Genomic DNA, 17686 nt, shown 5'->3' with positions numbered 1-17686 from the left:
GGTACAGAGCTGGTATATACACAAGTAAAGAGAAGAATGACAACGTCCTGCCACATGGAGAACCTAATTCAGGTGTGGTGCACAGTCCCTTCTCCATAGACTGGCAAGAGCCTGGGGTGCTACAGGAACTATACTTGTCTCTGTCCAATGACTGCCTCAAAACAAATTTGTAATGCGTTTCTGAGGTGCTTCAAAGGGAGCTCCATTCAGCTGTCCTCTATTAAAAAGAAGTCACTGCAGTGCAAGACCTCTGATGGCGGGAATTGTTGGGCGCAAAAACTTAAGATGTTGTTTGCCAAAGTTTTACAGGATTGAATTTGCTACTGAAGACCCTTTAACATCTTAACTCAGCAAAGTAAATAACACAAATACACAAACACAAAAGCACAATTAAGAAACGAGTGTCTTCTGCTCCAGTGGCAGTTTACCATTAAAAAACAAAACAAAAAACAAAAAAAAAGCACTTTCACTGATCAAAGATTTTTTTCTTGTACCACAACTCATCTCTTCCCTTGCTACATACTTAAATATATTATACTTCAGTTTATTAGGCAGAGCCAAGAGGAGAAAGAAGAGGGTAGACACGACAGACATCAGAAAAAGAAATAGAAACTACATAGTAATTGTATTGCTGACAATCTGAGAATTTAAAATTTCTTCCCTAACCCATATTAAGCAAGCTTAATTACATATACACCAATCACTAGCTTCATACACTCATAGCCCAGTATTTTCTAATATCATACAATGAATGCCCATCAGATTTACAACTCTGATATTTAAAGTTTATAAGAATGAGAATTTGGTCTTTTCCTGGGAGATCCACCCAAAACATCTAAAGACAGGCTTTCTTACACCCACCAGATCTGGCCCAGAGTATTCCACAAATCACGTTATTTTGTCACACTCTCCATGTGATGGCACTGCTTGAGGTATTCCCCAAAGATTGTTTGTTACTGCAAAGCAATAGCTGAATTATTTACAACAAAACGAGCAAATATAATTTAGCCTTTTAAGTACTATTTCTAAGAAATGAGTATTGGAATATGGAAAGGGAAAGGCTATATCCTCAGAGATTCTGTTTCTAACCTATATAAAAGATTAAATCAAATCAATAAGTACTTATTATTCAAACTTCCAAAAGTATGCTTGGAGTCTCAAAAGCAAAACAAAAAAACCCCCACATTCCCTGCAGAGACCTTACATTCTAAATGGAACACAACACATCCAAATGAGGAAAAACAAAAACAAAAAAGGTGGGGGGGGGGGGGGGAATAACAGAAAGGAAGCACAAGGGTTACAAATGCATATCTGTCATGCACATTTCAAAATTACTAACAGATATGCAACAGAATATACTATTTAATCTACAATATTTCAAAAGGTGTTATGCACCAGTCATTAAATATAGGTCCTGCAAATATAGCAATTAGACTGTAGTACAATTACGAATGATTGATCAAATGTTTGCATAACAAATAAGCTGCAATACCATGTAAGTGTGACAAATTATGTGACACAGAAATTTAAGTTAGTTTTTACAGATATTCAAAACCTCTAGAGTGGACACTTTAATGACATCATTAGGAAGGAACACTTCACTATTTCACCTCACCACAGATTACTACAACTGTACATTAATCCCTATGGGACAAATGGTTTAGTGTCACAGAACAAGACACGAGAGGATATAAAATGAGACAGTGACTTGCATCCAGCACAAAGTAACACATCACCATTTATAAGAAGTTCCACAAAATCCCTGGAAAATTGTGCTTAAAATGTCCACTAAACAGAACGTTTTATGCTGAAGAGCGGTGAAAGACGTCTACCTGGACCGTGCTTTAGTTATCAGGAAGAAGTCATATGGGAACATCCTGTGCCCTTTTCTAAATGCATTTGCTGTATTATTTATTTGTACACCATGGCCATTCATGACAGGAAGAGGAGCAAAAACAAATATACTCTGTGTTTAATGTACTCTCTGCAATGCCAGTACTTTAATTCAATTAATTAAATGTATACTTTGACTTTACTGCAGAGTCTATACAAATATAATGTACACATTACTGTACCTATTGAAGATACGGGACTTAGTTATCCACAATGATTTAAATGCCACAGAATGTTATCTAACAATTATTCAAAATGGGTAGATGAACACTCGTGTTTGCAAGACTTCTGGGTGGAAAAGTTCATACAGAGAACTGGACATCAGTGTGGGTAGACCTGTCCGATGAGAACAAATGAGAGGAATGTCCCAGAAAACACTATCATGATTAAATCTGAATACAGTGGAAAACCAGAAGCAGCAGACAAAGTCATTAAAACAAAAAATAATTCACATGAACATTGCACTGAAAAAGGTATATAACTAGGGAATTGAACAGAGGAAAAATAAATTGTGGGAGTAGGAACAGTACACAGGCATCAAGAAGAAAAGAGAACTTGACACTAAAACTCTGTCTTTAGATTCTTAGGGGAAACAGCTGAAATTTGACAATTACTTCGGAGTAATCAGACATCAGTATCAGTTCTCAACTCAGCAGGATGTTAGATGAACCATTAACAGTTTTTTGTCTAACAGGAGAAATGTCTCTGGCAAACAATAACAAGCTCCATCACAACTTTGTATGCGGATTTTCTGTGTACATACACACAGACAGACAGAAATAAAACGTAAGCTTGGCAGCAAGTTTATATCCTGAACTGAAGATATGCATTCTTTTTTTTGCAACAAAACAGCTTTCTTGGTTAAAAGAACAGGAAAAGAAACCTATGAAGTGTGGCCAAAATTTTCAAAACAGGTTAAAATTACGTTCATGAGGGTGGGATTTTCTAAAGCATCCCATTGACGTCAATGGGACTTGAGTGCCTAAGTCACTTGGGGCATTTAAAAAGTCTCACTTTTGAAAATTTTGCTATATGTCAAGATATTTTCCTTGGAAACTGAAGGTAACTTAAGGATACTGACAGGGAATCAAGTAGATAGTATCTTTGAAAGGTAAACTGCAGAAGAAACTAACATTGATTTTAAAATCAAACAGCCGTCCTGGTCCATTTTGCAATTTTTGTGTAACTTCCCTTGCTATGTAAAGAAAACAGATAAATCTGTTTCTATATAGGCAAAAAAGCAAATACCACAGTATGGCATATGTTGATTTTTAACCATGCCAAGTATACATAGGAATTAAAATAACTGAGTGTAAATAACAAAACATATGGATTTTACTGTCTTTATGAGATTATAAAATTGCTTCCTACATCTATGTTGACACTTAGGAAGTTAAAATAGCTGCATGTACAACTTAGAATAGCCAAACAATTAGTATTATAGAATTTCAGAACTGCTGTAAAAATTCTCAGGTATTACAAGGAAAGTATTTCCTACTCTTGCTAATAAGATGGCTTCCCAATATTCATTACAAGCTCCAGGCAAGTCTCTTGAGAGCTAATTACACCTACACTATGTAACCAACCTGTTTTAGGAAATATGAAATACATTCCCTTAGTAGTAGTGCTTCTCAGTTACCTTAGATTTGGATAGGAATTCCAACAAGGAATGTTTGCCTTATACAGAGTTGTGTTTTATATTTTAAAGTTTAGTCAATAACTTTACTAAAACAACTGGCTTTATCATATTCATTATCTAATCTGTGGACACAACTATAGGATAACCTCTGTTGGTATTTTCTATTTCTATCCAAATAAACCCCAAACTTTTAATTCCAGTACTAGAAGCACTAATACATCACATTTTAAGGCTTTAGTAGTATTAAAGCTAACCGAAAAGCTAATGTCCTCAATGTAATTCCTATAAATATTACTGCTGCTGCTGCCGCTACGACAGGTTCCTTCCTGCACCTTCACCCCAATCAGAGATCCCAAAGAGTCGGTGCATAAAGACATGACGGCATGGAAGTCTAAGAATGCAAAGGAGTCTATCTAAGTGGTTCTGTCCAAACACAGGCTATGGTGTCACTTGGAGAACACAGGTGTGCCATGACTGTTATACCCAGGAAACAGGGCTGCCGTTGTAGCTAGCTGTACCACTAGGACTGTTGTCCCAGGACTGGCTGTTTACCACTGGGAAAAAAAGACCAATGTCTTTCAGAAATGTAGAAAACAGAAACTCTCTTAAAGTTGTTGTTACCCCCTCCCTCCCAGATATTTCTCCCCCAAATCAGAGTTGCTAAATAAGCTGCACATTTTAAATTCACATTTATTCAAATTTGCCTTTTTATTAGCTATTTTATTACAGTATTAAATTATTTTACCCAAGCATTCCTGCAGGATCCAGGAAACATCACTGGCCAGAAATGTTCTCTCTACCACCAAAATGGAACATTTCTCTGCATTTTCACCTACCTTATCATTATACATTGCTAGTTTCCTACCATTAAACCCTCTCCTCTTCCTTATTCGTCAGCAGAACGAAAGCACAAGATCAGTAACTAAAAGTGCTCACAAAAACTATTGGAGATTAGAATTTCATGTTTCATGGAAGACTGTGATAATAGAGAATCATGCAGCATGCATGCTTACCAACAAACAACATTTCTGTAACGCTACCAACAATTTCCAGCCAAATGTGGAACACCTTTAAATTCCCACTCAGAAGTTCAAGAAATTAATCTGGATGGAATGATCAGCATTATTTTTTGCACCCCATTTACTCTCATTGCCTCATTGGTACTTGCAAATTCTACAAATTGCAAAATTCTGTGGTGCCAGTTTTGATTCATTATGCAAACCTACTTAATAGCCAGACACGTTGTTGTAATCTGTTGCTCAAATCAGAAAGAGAGCTATTTATGCACCTCCCATTTACAGTGCTTACTCTCCCCCTTGGTTTTTGCTCTGCATCTAAGAATCTGACACCACATAACAGTAATGACAGTGCAGATATTCTAATTGCAGAAATAAACAGATTAGTATATAGAAACGTATGTCAAATGAAATGTATTCACCTTTTTACGTAACATTTACCATGAAGAAAAACATTTACCATGAAGAAAAACCATTACATCTGAATAGAGATGATGCAAAACTGGAGATTAAGAAACTGTCAATTCCAGTCCTCAATAACACATACAAAGTTCAGAATAATGAAAGACAAATGTATCACAGAGTAAAATGTTAAATACAAATCTTGCAATGTATCATTTGGCAAGGCAATACTGATATAGCACTATCATTCAACAAGCACTGCTGAACAAAGAAATCTGCTATGATTATTTTAATATTTTCTTAAAAACTTAGGCCATAGTGAAAAAGTTCATTTAATATTACATAAACTGCAATTTTCCAATCTAACAATGCTCAAATATACCTTTAACTACTGCTAGGCAGTCAATATTAAGGCTCTGTATTTACATGCATGAAAACTTTGCTTCCTCCCTGGCTGCATCTGTTAAATTTGCAAAGTCATCTCCTTACAATTCTGAAGTGACACTTCACAGTCACCTTTTTTTGATCAATAGAGACACAAGGGAAGGGTAAAAAGCTAAACACTATATAGTCCTGTTATTTTTAAGTGAAATATGGTCTCTGAAGGAATCATTTACAGTCTCCTGGACATTTATTCCTTTATATTCCAGAAGATTTCCTCAACTTTCTACATGAAAGCCTGAATCTCATTCATTTCAAGAGCAGCCTCAATGAACATTTTCCAAGAGTGGAACATTTCAGGCCTTTATAAGACCAAAAGTTTTACTGAGTTGCAGATCCAAAGGAGAACTATAGCTGCAATGCTCCAATTGTTCTGTCAGTGCCTTTCTTGTCTGCCAGAACGAGCAGTACAGTACAACTGGTGTACTGGTTGACAGAACAAACAACAGAAGTTATTTAAGTTACAGTTTGCATCAAACCACAAGTGAGCAAAATAAACAGCCTGATATATTATTTACTGAGCCAAGAAAAGGTCAATAAACATAGAAAACTGCTATCAAGAACAGCAACTTCTTCCATTTTTCCCAACAGAAAGGTTAAAATTTCTACTAGTTGGGGCTCAAGTATAATGATAATCTATTGGGCAGTTAAAGAGTTTAATCAGCAACCTATTTTGAGCAAATTAAACCTCTGATCAGATAACGGCTCTTTTTCTTTCTTTTTGTATACACACTTCTTTTGATAGTTTGGAATATAGCTAGGAAAAGAACACAAAATATGATTTGCGCTAAAATACACTTAGGGAAAGTTTTATTTAGGAAAGAATGAACAGGAAGAGTCTTCTGATACCTGCGACAGCAGAGAACATTGAAACTGGCATTCAACAGTTAAGAATTTGGTAACCACTAAAGCTTTTTTTAACAAAATACCCTCCTTTTGCAATTCTTGACAAGAGCCCATAGGAGTTGAAACATTGCACTTCTTACTTTACTACAACTTGAAATAAAGCACTATGAATAAAGTGATTTAGACCGTCAACTTTTTACCATAAAATTGGCTGAATTTAGTGTGCCTAGAAGCTTTATCATTATAAGGCTGAATACAATTTCAATATTATATCCTGATTTATACTTATCTTACAAGCTATATTTTTTTAACTAGAGTGGATGAATGTGTGTAAATTACTTGCACCATTTACGCCTTTTTTACAAACCATGTGTTTAAACTTATGATTCAGAAAAGATCAAGTTCTATTACTGCTTTGTAATTCTTTGTGAAATGGGTAAGAAAAGTTCAATTTTACTGACCTGACAGCAAAAAATAAAATTTTACTTTAGATGTTTTCTGATTCCAATGGAAGTGATTTGGGAAAATATCCACTCTGCCAGGCTGGGAACAGTGGCAGAGCATGAAACTCATCACAACGTTATTAGGTTTAAACCACTTTCAGAAGTCCAGGATGTTTCCTTAAGCCAACATCTCATTGTTTTCAAATGGAAATTACATATGACTAAGGCTGCATATTTAAAGTGCCCCAAAGGAGTTGGGTGCAAGTCTCCAACTAAAAGTCAATGAGAGTTATTTATTTTAGAAAATCCCTACGTGGTTAAAGCCCCAAAATTTTAAGTTTATAATTTTCAAAATCTCTCGCAAACTTGGAAACACTTTGGTAAATGTCCATATTATGAAACGTTGCTGAAGGAGCAGAGAGGGTTAATAACTAAATCAACTCCTAACAAAAATAACTACCTAATGGCAAGAAATCATTGAGGGTGGGATTTTCAAAAGCATCCAAATGACTTAGGAGCACAAATCCCATTGACTTAAATCATTTGGATGATTTTGACTATCCCACCAGGAATGGCTAAATGCAATGGTGATCAAACTGAGGTTGTCCTTCTTCAAGCAAAAGGGAATAATGCTATGGGATGGAAGATTTAGATACTAAAACTTATTAAGGAATGAGTATCTGACACTCAATGGGAGAGTCTTAATTCACTCAGGGAAAAAAAAAAGTTTTAAAGATCAGAGAGTCTTTTTTCAGTACCAGGTAAACTGGTTCAAAACCAAATGAGTTATAGAACATTTAAATGAATAATATAGTAGGCATAAACCAGCATAATTTCTGTAAAGGAAAGTAATACCTGTCAATCCTACTAGAATTCTCTGCAACAGTAAACAAGAGAGTTGAGAAATTTAACTGTTTGAAAAATTAGCCAGAAATGGTCTATTTTAATATGGAAGGTGGTTAATAGTGGGATGGCCCACAGACACATACTAAGATAAGTGTTATTTAATGTATTTATTAATGACCTGGAAGAGGCAGTGAACAATGAAGTGGAAAAACGTATTGATGACAATATTATGTGGGTTAGTCAAAAGTGAAGGTATTACAAGAAACTGAAGAAAGGCTTTATTAAAACTTATTGACTAGGCAAACACACAACAAACGAGGAAATTCAAAATGTTTAGTAAAAGCAAAGACAGACAACTGAAAGGAGCAATCCAAACTGCTCATACACGTTGAAGGATTCTACACACGAACTTAAATCAGTTTATACTGGTTTAGTTAAATCACTACAATACCCTGTATGGAGACTCAGTTAGAGACAAGTTTATTTTAACTTAACTTTTATTATTAAATTATTTACTATTATTTTATAATTTATTATTAATTTATAATTTATTATTATTAATAAACAAAGTTTATTTTAACTTAAACCTGTGCCTTACAGACTTAAGCTACCCGTAAACAAACCTGATCTACACAAAAGTAAGTGTGTCCACACAACTTTTTGCACTGGTTTAAAAATCACATGAGTTGGAGAGAAATGCTCTAACAAAGTATGGGAAGGTCTTCAGACAACGAAACTTTGCTGCACAAAACTGATTTTTACTGACTTCTTATGAACATGCAGTTCACATCCTTATGGCTCACCATCAAAATAATGAAAAATCTTCCTCTTACAATTAAAGGACAATTTTAAAAGAAAAATAGTTCAAGTCAAAGTTAGTAATGTAACACTGATTTTTTTTCGACTTCCATGTCTGATTCAAATCCAGTCCAGGTCAAATGCAACTGAAATGCATTAATCTTGGAGAGCTTTTTGTGACTTGTGTGTAAATTATTTTCAATATGGGTCCTATAGTTGTGTATATTACTAGGCAACCTGTTTAGAAATTTTGTGACTTCACTTTAGAACTGTACTGCTATAGTTGGAAAACTAAATACTGTCTACAGAAACGTGATTGACCAGAATAAAAGAATTAAGAGAAATGGAACAATTTACTGCATTAGATTCACATCTGAACTACTTCAGATAAAAGGGACAAAATGAGATGAAGTTAAAAAAAGTGAATGTATATTATAAAAATATGCATACCTGCTATAACTCAGAACCTATAGTGCCTCAACTCTGCTGTATGCCCTACTTCTTTGTATTTGCCCCTCTTTTTATATTTAAGAAAATGGAAAAGAAAAATTGTGTGTCAACAATTCTGCATATATCAAATAAAAAAGTTAACTTAAAAACACTATCAAGTCTGAATAGGCATGGTAGCTATGTTATTCTTTCCAGGTCAGGACTGGCACACACAGAGGATACCGTGAGGAACTTTAGGGAGGATGCCTTTACTACTTGTTCTCTGAATAAATAGTCAACGGCTGTTGCAAAACCCCATAATCTGTTTTGGTTACTTAGGTGAAATAACACAGCACAAATGAGCAGCATGGGAAGTCTACATGCGACTTTTCTGCCAACTGTTGCTACCACCAGTTCAACTCCACCATTGCTGTCAAGAAGGGGGATGTTAGCATAGAGAAGGCTGAAGGCAGACATTGGTATTTTGAACACCACATTGTTTAACCTTACTCAGATCAGGACTACCTGACATGGTCCACTGAACACTTGCTAATTAAACTGAGGTGGGAGTTTTGGAAAATTTTAGAGAAATTTTATGTACATTCAATGTAGGCAAGGCTTTTGAGTTTAGCATGATGTTTAAAAGCCACCCAATAGTGAATCACTCAAACAAAAGTACGTAAAGTTTCCAGAGTTCATGTAAAACTGTCATTTCTCAGAAGCAAAAATGGTAGGTTTTTTTTTTTTAAATGAAATAAATAGCAGTTATGTGAACTTCATGAATCATGCCAATTTCACTCTAGGAAAAGTTCAGAGCAGCAGCAGAGGCAGGAACTGGAGGCATTTACTGGAGAGGAGAATCCAGTAAGAGGATGGGGTCTGAATGAGGGAGAAATGTAAAGCAGTAAAGCTCCCACACGTTGCAAAACTCTAACAATGAAGGGGCAAAAAAAGAGAGACGTTTTATTGCCATGGGGAGCTCAAATTTATCAGATATGTACAACACAGAAGCTAACCTGAAAGATACAATCCCCAAATAGGGCCAGAGGCTGCCCTCTATTAGGAATACCAGTACCTTCACTCTTCAGATCAGTTGGGAAGGTGAGTGAGAATGACGCTTCTCATAAAGATCTTCCTGATGATCTCCCTCCATATCTTTTTTAGGGGCCTCTGGCTACTAGGTTTAAGCCTTTTAATTACTAGGTGTCTTGTAAGTTTTTCAATCATTGGCCCAAACCAATTGCAGCCGATTGGCAACACTGCAATAGCTTCGAATGTTATTTCATGTAGGGAATCTCATCACAATAAAGCAGTAACAAGCAGTTATTTCAAGCCTAATTTATAAATGACATTGAATTTGTCCTCCACCAAATATATGTATCATTTTACATCTGGAACTCAACTTTTAGAAAGTGTCCTCATTTCAAGTGTTTTTGGAGTTTGTCTGGTACAGTTTTATATTTAAAAAAAACAAACAAACATGGTACAGTTTTCGAAGTCAGATTCTCCTTTATTCTTATTAAATTATTCTTTTAACTTCAAATGGTAACCAAAGGCCTACACTGTGTAATCGAGTTCAAATTATGTATTTAAGTAGTTCTTTAAAACAAAATAATTTAGGACAAAACAAAAGTGAAAGTGAAATCAAAGTTTTCACATCAGCAGGAAATTGCAAAGTGTCCCAATAAGCAAACCGGTTACATCAGCTCCCTCTACCTTCTTTAATTTTTCTTCTGCAACAGGTCAAAACACACCTACTTTTGAAACAATTTCTTCAGGGGGAAAAAATCTGACAAAAGAGATGTTGATATTCCTTCCCACCCAGCAAGTTAATTATTATTAATCCTGAAGGGAAAGAAAAAAAATGCAGTATTTCTAATGAAGAAACACACACTATATTATTCTCAAGATGTCCTATTCAGAACACTACAGTTATTTATATAAAGTTCCATGTGAGAAAATTCCGTCTTACAGGAGCAATGCCAAATTGAAATACCAAATGCTTTAAGGCAAAAATGAAAAAATTATTCCCTCTGCCAATTTTTGTGGCTTTGCAATTCCATTTTCCCCATTTTTCTCCCTATTTCTGTGTGAAAGACCCATGAGGAGACTCAACAGAACTTTTAAACTGAGTGTTCCTTTAATGTCTCTGAAACAGGAGAATAAAACTGAACTTTATATGCAGCTTTTAATAAAGATGCCATAAGTAAGCAAGCATAATTGATCAGAGTCAATCTAATTGTTAATTTGCCCTCTCCAGATTCACACTGGCCCCAAAATGAACAGTATCCTTGAAGGAAAACCATTCTACATTTCAGGCACTCTCTGAAATCTGATCAGAACTATGTTAGAGATCAACCATATTTATTATTTATACTGTGATAGAGCCATTTATGATAGCAGAGTTTTAACATGGATTTGTTAGCGGCAGCATTGGGATTGTGTTATAAGACTGCTACTATGCACCAAACATCCCCATGATGATGTTTGGTATGGTTTGACGGTCTGACCAGATCCTGTCAATATTACAATATGTGTTTTCACTAGGTCACCTGACATGTTGATTTTGAATCACAGAATCCTGCTCACATTTTTTTATTGAAGACACAAAAAATTATGCCTGTCCAAACGCAGTCACATATTTTGTTCTAGTTTACTAGCCTGACTCTGCAGAGAGGAGAGAAATGAAGGAGAGGCACATATAGTTTTCACGCCAGACTGTAATAGAGTTTATGCCACTAGGACTTGGTGCCTGGAGGTAGTGCTAAGTGAAACACAGCAGACACACAAATACACCTGAGGAGTACAGCATGGGGAGAACCAGCACCAAGACAAACAGACACAGAAGAAAAACAAACGGTTAAAAAGGTTATATTTGAGGGAAGTGTGGAAGATTATAAAAGCAGAAAATGAGAAATCAGAGTTTTATTTGCTTAAACTGGACCAGTCTTTCCTCCTCTTGGTTCACAGTTTTGATCTACTAAATTATTTTTGGTTGTAGATATTCCAGAGAGTTTTAGTTCTGAAAAAACACTAAGAGCAAGGTATACTATGAAAGCAGATGTGAAAAATAATGAAAGCTTAAAAACCCTTGGTTCCATAAGAGGAGGTTTACCAACCAAACCAAATACCACACACACACACACACACCAGTGATTTAAATAAATACTAAAAAAGCATAACCATGAAATTCATCTTCTAGTCTTATCTAGGATTTGATAAATTTACTCCCCAATCCAAAAAATTTGCCTACTACAGGAGAGAAATATACATGCTCTCTCCAACCTCCCACTTGCAATTTAAAGAAATAAAACAGTTATGTACTGTATTTAATTGCATACGGTTAATCAACTTTTTATTTGCCATTACTTCATAATGCAACTGACTGCATCTCTCTTGCTTTTGGTATCGTCTCTTACCCTTCTTGGCTACACTCCAGTTCTCTCTTTTCTTTTCTGTAAAAAGCCATGATTCATTTCTTCCTGCACTGTTTTCATGTATCACTTTTTCCTTCTTTCACCCCCTTCTTTCCACTGACTTTTCTGCCCCTTCCTTGTATTTGTCTCTCCTTTCTTCTCCCACATCTCCCTTAAAAAAAAACCCCAAACCGTCTCTTCTATAACACCTGACTTTTTAAAAAACTTATACGACACATCTTCACTTCCGCCTGCCCATGCTCCTATAAAAAGGAACTGAATAATGTATCAGACACAATGTCCAGATGATTAAACCTACACATGGTAGGCCAAAACCTGGTATAAAATATGGGGAGCCAGCTTTGTTTAAAGGGGTGATGCTCTTATGAGAAACCAACCCTCACCCCCAGCACCTAGAAATGGGGAGATAACTTCTTTGGACCCTGGTTAAGGATTCCAACTTTTGTATTATTCATTAATTTTACAATACCTAAAGTGTGCTGTGTGGAGGAGTGGGGGGAAGGGCCAAGAGAAAATAAAGAGTAATTAATGGCTATCCTAGTCATCTGATGTACGTGTGAACTTTTAACTTCCTTTAAAAAAAAAATTTTAAAAAAAAAAAAGAAGCCTATATTAATGCCACAGTTTGGCATGAGACAGTTTTCTGCAACCCTAGGTTAGGAAAGTCAAAAGCACATCACTTTAAAAGTGTGATGGTTGTATTATCACAACAGAAAGAAAAAAAGTTAAGCTTTTTACTTTCTAATGAAAGTTTAGAATTTGCAGAATTCAGCAAAAAAAAAAAAAAAAAAAAAAATGCTTCTGAGAGGATTTTTCTGCATGTTGTGGCCTCACTGAAACAATCTTCTCGTGTAAATTGTCCCAGCCCCAGCTGCTGTCTCTTTCAAACCTGCAGTTCTCATGTATTCCTATGCAATGTACATCACAAAGAAAGTGCAGCTTCATTAGGCTCTGAGAAAAATCTTAGGTGCTACCTAAGAAAGCTCAGAAGACAGTTACTTATTTACTCTGAATTTTCCCCCAAACCTAGAACACACACACTCCATGGCAGTACGGTCTTTTTACATGCAAAGTTTCAAGTAGATGTAAAAAATAAAGAAATAATCGATTTTGAAGCATTTTTAGGGAACTGTTCCTAGCACCTCCTGGGCTGACGTGAAATGTTAAGAAAAAGATAAATCATGCATTTCAATCTGAAGAGCTAGAAGTTAATCAGGCACTAGCTGTTTGCACAGGTACAAGACGTAAACAGTTCTGGAAGTGGAGTTCTAGAGATGAAGAAACAAAAGCTGGGATGCATGATCAAAAGTGATTGGTGAAGAGGCTGTGCGAATATATAAAGTTATGGGAGGCATAACCTAGGCATAAACAAGACCCAATGGTTGCAAAGGCAACAGGAAACACCAGGATAAAGTGGGGAATGTCAGAGGTCCTCCCATGTATGTTTTAAGAGGGATTATAATAATACTGCTGTCAGTGATTGCTTGGAAACAGAGGTCAGACTGAGAGGCCAAGGAGAATCACTGGAGAACATATAATTTCAATATTATCCTTTGCACCTATCCCTGCCTCTCCATGCCATCCTTAATTGTCATTTGAACTTCGCAAAGCAAATAATTCCTACCTCACACTGAAGTTTTTTAGACAAACAGAAATCACTGCTGAAGTCTGTACAGACTCAGAGGATAGACATGCAAATACAGATTAAATACAGACATGCAAATACTTGTTATATAATAATTTTATTTGGAGAGCTGAATAATAAAATATTGTTAAAAATGAAGGCTGTTCATAGTAATTTATTTTACAGTTTAAACAATAAAAATTCTCTTTTTTGTAAAAAGGCATATTTACTAAAGTAAATAGCCATTCCGAACTGTTTAAACTGTTTGCTTTGATATTGTCTAATGAGTTATTGACATATTTAAGACCTATGAAGGAGATAAAAATCTGTTAAAAATCCTGGTCAGATTTCTAATGATAATTCAAATTTCACAACTATCCTGAGAAACTAACCAACAACTTTTGTAAAGTATATAATTAACTTATAAAATTATTTGACTTTTTGGTTCCCAGTTCTGCCAGCTACAGACAAGCAAAATAGTATCTTTTAAACAACTGGGGTTAGAGTTTTTTCAAAAGGGAAAATTACTCTTCTTTTTTCATCACCGTTGAATTCATAATTGACTGATTGCAACTTCCTAAAATTTTCCATAAAAGTTCAACCTCTGGGCTGAGATCAAGCTTGGATAATTTCAGACCCAAGAGATACAATTTCCAGAAAGGGGGAGGGCAAGCAGGCGTGTGTATGAGAGAGAGAGAGAGAGAGAGAGACACACACACACACACACACGACAGGAGGTAATACTGGAAACCATTTTGCAATCTCAACTATAGCTGTTGTTACCAATGAAAGCAAAAATACTATGTTACTTACATGCAAATTAGCTTGAATGCCAATGAATAGCAACACAATATTACAAATACTGATGTATCAGATTATGTACTCTTTTTCCTCCTCTAAAATTATTCCAATAAAATCTGTTAACAAAACAAATAGAACAAAGAATAGAACTCATGGCTGAGCACAGGAAGGATGGGAAAGTATGGACCACCTACCATAAAAATGAACATAGTGGGACAGACAATGATCTATCTAACCTAGTATCCTGTCTTCTGACAGTGGCAGGGCCAGTTGCTTCAGAGGGAATGAACAGAACAGGGAAATTTGGAGTGATCCATCCCCTATCATCCACTCCCAGCTTCTGGCAGTCGGAGGTTTAGGAACACCTACAGTTTGGGGTTGCATCCCTGACCATCTTGGCTAATAATCACTAGCCAAGATAGTGGACCTATCTTCCATGAGCTTAGGTAATTCTTTTTATTAACCTAATTATACTTTTGGCCTTCACCACAACCCATGGCAATGAGTTCCACAGGTTGACTGTGCAAAACACTTCCTTTTGTTTTAAACCTGTTTATTAATTTCATTAGATGACCCCTGGTACTTGAGTTATGTGAGGGCGTAAATAACTCTTCCCTTTTTATTTTCTCCATACCACTCAATTTTATGGACCTCTGTCATATCCCCCTTTAGTAGTCTCTTTTCTAAGATGAACAGTCCCAGTCGTGTTTAATCTCTCCCCATATGGAAGCTGTTTCATACCTTTAATCATTTTCATAGCCCTTCTCTGCACCTTTTCCAATTCTAATACATCTCTCTCTCTTTTTTTTTTTTTTTTTTTTTAAAAGATGAGACAACCAGAACTGCACACAGTATTCAAGGTGCAAGTATACCATGAATTTATACAGTGGCATGATATTTTTTGTTTCATTATCTTTCCCTTTCCTAATGGTTGCTAACATTGGTTTTTTTTGTTTGTTTTTTTGGACTGTTACTGCACATTGAAAAGACGTTTTCAGGGAGCAATCAACTATGCATCCAGATGTGCATGTGCTAGATCATTTAAAAGATGGATGAAGAAGCCTTAATGGCTGGCAATTCTTTGCAATGAATTTGTTCTACTTTTGCCTAGTGACCAAAGAGCGTAATTCCACACATAAATTACCTTTTGCAAACAATTACATTTTAATTTTATTTTGGTTTTTCAATAGATTGTGAATCTGATCATCTTTTTAGTGCCTAGAGCCTGGGATAAGTGGTAATATATATTTTTGAGACAAGAACAGCAGCAACATATATGCACACTACTGTATATATTTACTTTTTCTTTATTCCTTTTGGGTGATATTCAGTTTGGACAATTTTTAAAAGTGTGATTTTGACTTAAAATAATTGAATCAAAACAACAGCTAAATACAGCCATGCTTATCACCCTAGCTGTCATGGAGACACATTAAAGTCTACATTTTAAAAATCTTTAGTAAATTATGTATGGAAAACAATAGACATGCTCAATATATCCTATTTATAAAAGATATAATCCCTGTGCTCCCCAAAATTATTGTCCTCCTAACCTAAACCCTCCAAAATATTAGTCAAAAGCAGCAGTTCATATTCTCCGGCTGCAAAATTATCATAAACCACAAAACTGCTACTGTATTAAAACTTATGAATCAACCTAACCTCTGCATTTTTCACTCCTACTGCTGAACAGTTCTTTATATTTTTAAAAGAAAATTATTGATTTATGGACACACTGCATGATAACTTTCTGCCTGCAAATAATTTTAACAGCTACCCCACTCATGCAGAAAGAGCTTATTAAAAAAAAACACAGACCCAAAGAAAATGCAAATGTTTACGATAACATTGAATGCATCACCACCCAAAATCAATGGAGCTCAGTCAGGTAAAGAACTAAACTTCAAACTGTTGTGCTTTTGTAAATTAGCTACTGCTCTCCTTACAAGTGTACATTGCTCTTCTCCTTTGCTGTCTGATTTCACCTAGGTGAGGTCTACAATATTATTACATTAAAATCCATTCTGAAATGTCAGCTGGAGATTAAAAGCTGCAAATGGAAAATATTTTTCTTTAATATAATACCTCCTTAAGTTGGATTCCAAGTAATAAAAATACCTAGGTGGGTGGAAAAAAGCCACACAGATTGTATGTCTTTTTAAAAATCAAAATTTTCCCCTCGGATTGAAATGTTGTTTTTAATTAGGGCCAAGTTAAAAATGGATTACTTTGATGACCCGTGCATGATCCCACCCCTTCCTCCGTGTTTCCTATGGTCTGTTTTCCGAGTGGGAAAGCAATAAAGGCGACACAAAGTCGGGAAGAACTCCGACGTGCCTTTAAAAAGGAAGAAGTATGCAGGGCTGGCGTGCCCGACCCGTCCCTTTAACTCACAACTGCCTCGCCGAGCGGGCAGAGCCTGGAAAAGGTCACACCGCCAGGCTCGCTCCGACAGCGACGCTCCTCGCCGAGAGGCGCTGCAGCGCCCAGCCGAGCCAGCGGGCAGGAGCTGCGAAAAGTTTGCAAGTTTCACCCCCGGCCCCGGGCACGAGTTTCTCTGCAGCTCTGCAGCGATCGCCTCCCTTCCCAGGGCTCCGGGACCGGGGGAGGGGAGATCAGAGGCAGCTCTTACCTTTCCTGGCTTTCGGAGAGCTCTTCTTGCTGCGGTGGTTGGCTCTCTCTTCCTCAAGAGCAGCTGCTATCGCTGGGTTGTCTTCCCCATTGTACCATACTAACAGCTCCTCGCCCGGCTCAATTGGCTGCGAGGAGACAAGAGAGGAAAGCAACACCAATCAGGCGGAGGGTTGTTGGTCGCAGGCAGAGGAGCAGGCTCAGGGCCAGAGGGCGTGGAGCTCGCGCTGGGGATTGCAAACAGCTGTACTCTGCACTCGGAGCATATTTCCTAACTGACGGGCTGACCCAACAGGAAGAACTCTTTAACCCTTCCCGGCTGGGCTCCTGCAAGCGGGCCCTGCCGCACCGCTGAAAGAGAGGGGGGGAAAGGCTTGCATCAAACGCCTCTGCTGGAAGGAGGACTGCAGTAGTCGAAAGCTTTGCACTGGCTGCTGGCT

The 17686-nt window shown here is 36.6% G+C and overlaps 1 protein-coding gene across 4 annotated transcripts in view; it reads right to left on the bottom strand.

Moving 5' to 3' along the window:
- PRDM2 (PR/SET domain 2) overlaps positions 1–17686 on the bottom strand; it is a 92524-nt gene that overhangs the window by 41540 nt on the left and 33298 nt on the right. For 3 of the 4 annotated variants that reach the window (XM_067567478.1, XM_067567475.1, XM_067567474.1), the window contains exon 5: positions 17248–17374. In XM_067567478.1, coding sequence (XP_067423579.1) covers positions 17248–17374 — 127 coding nt within the window. Of the gene's footprint in view, positions 1–17247; positions 17598–17686 lie in introns of all 4 variants that reach the window. The other variant, XM_067567476.1, reaches the window with a different exon arrangement.

The sequence above is a fragment of the Emydura macquarii genome, unplaced genomic scaffold (assembly GCF_026122565.2).
Source record: "Emydura macquarii macquarii isolate MOO-44397 ecotype Brisbane River unplaced genomic scaffold, CSIRO-AGI_Emac_v2 contig_2768, whole genome shotgun sequence".
NCBI lineage: Eukaryota > Metazoa > Chordata > Testudines > Chelidae > Emydura > Emydura macquarii.
This window is presented reverse-complemented; position numbering and strand designations above follow the sequence as displayed.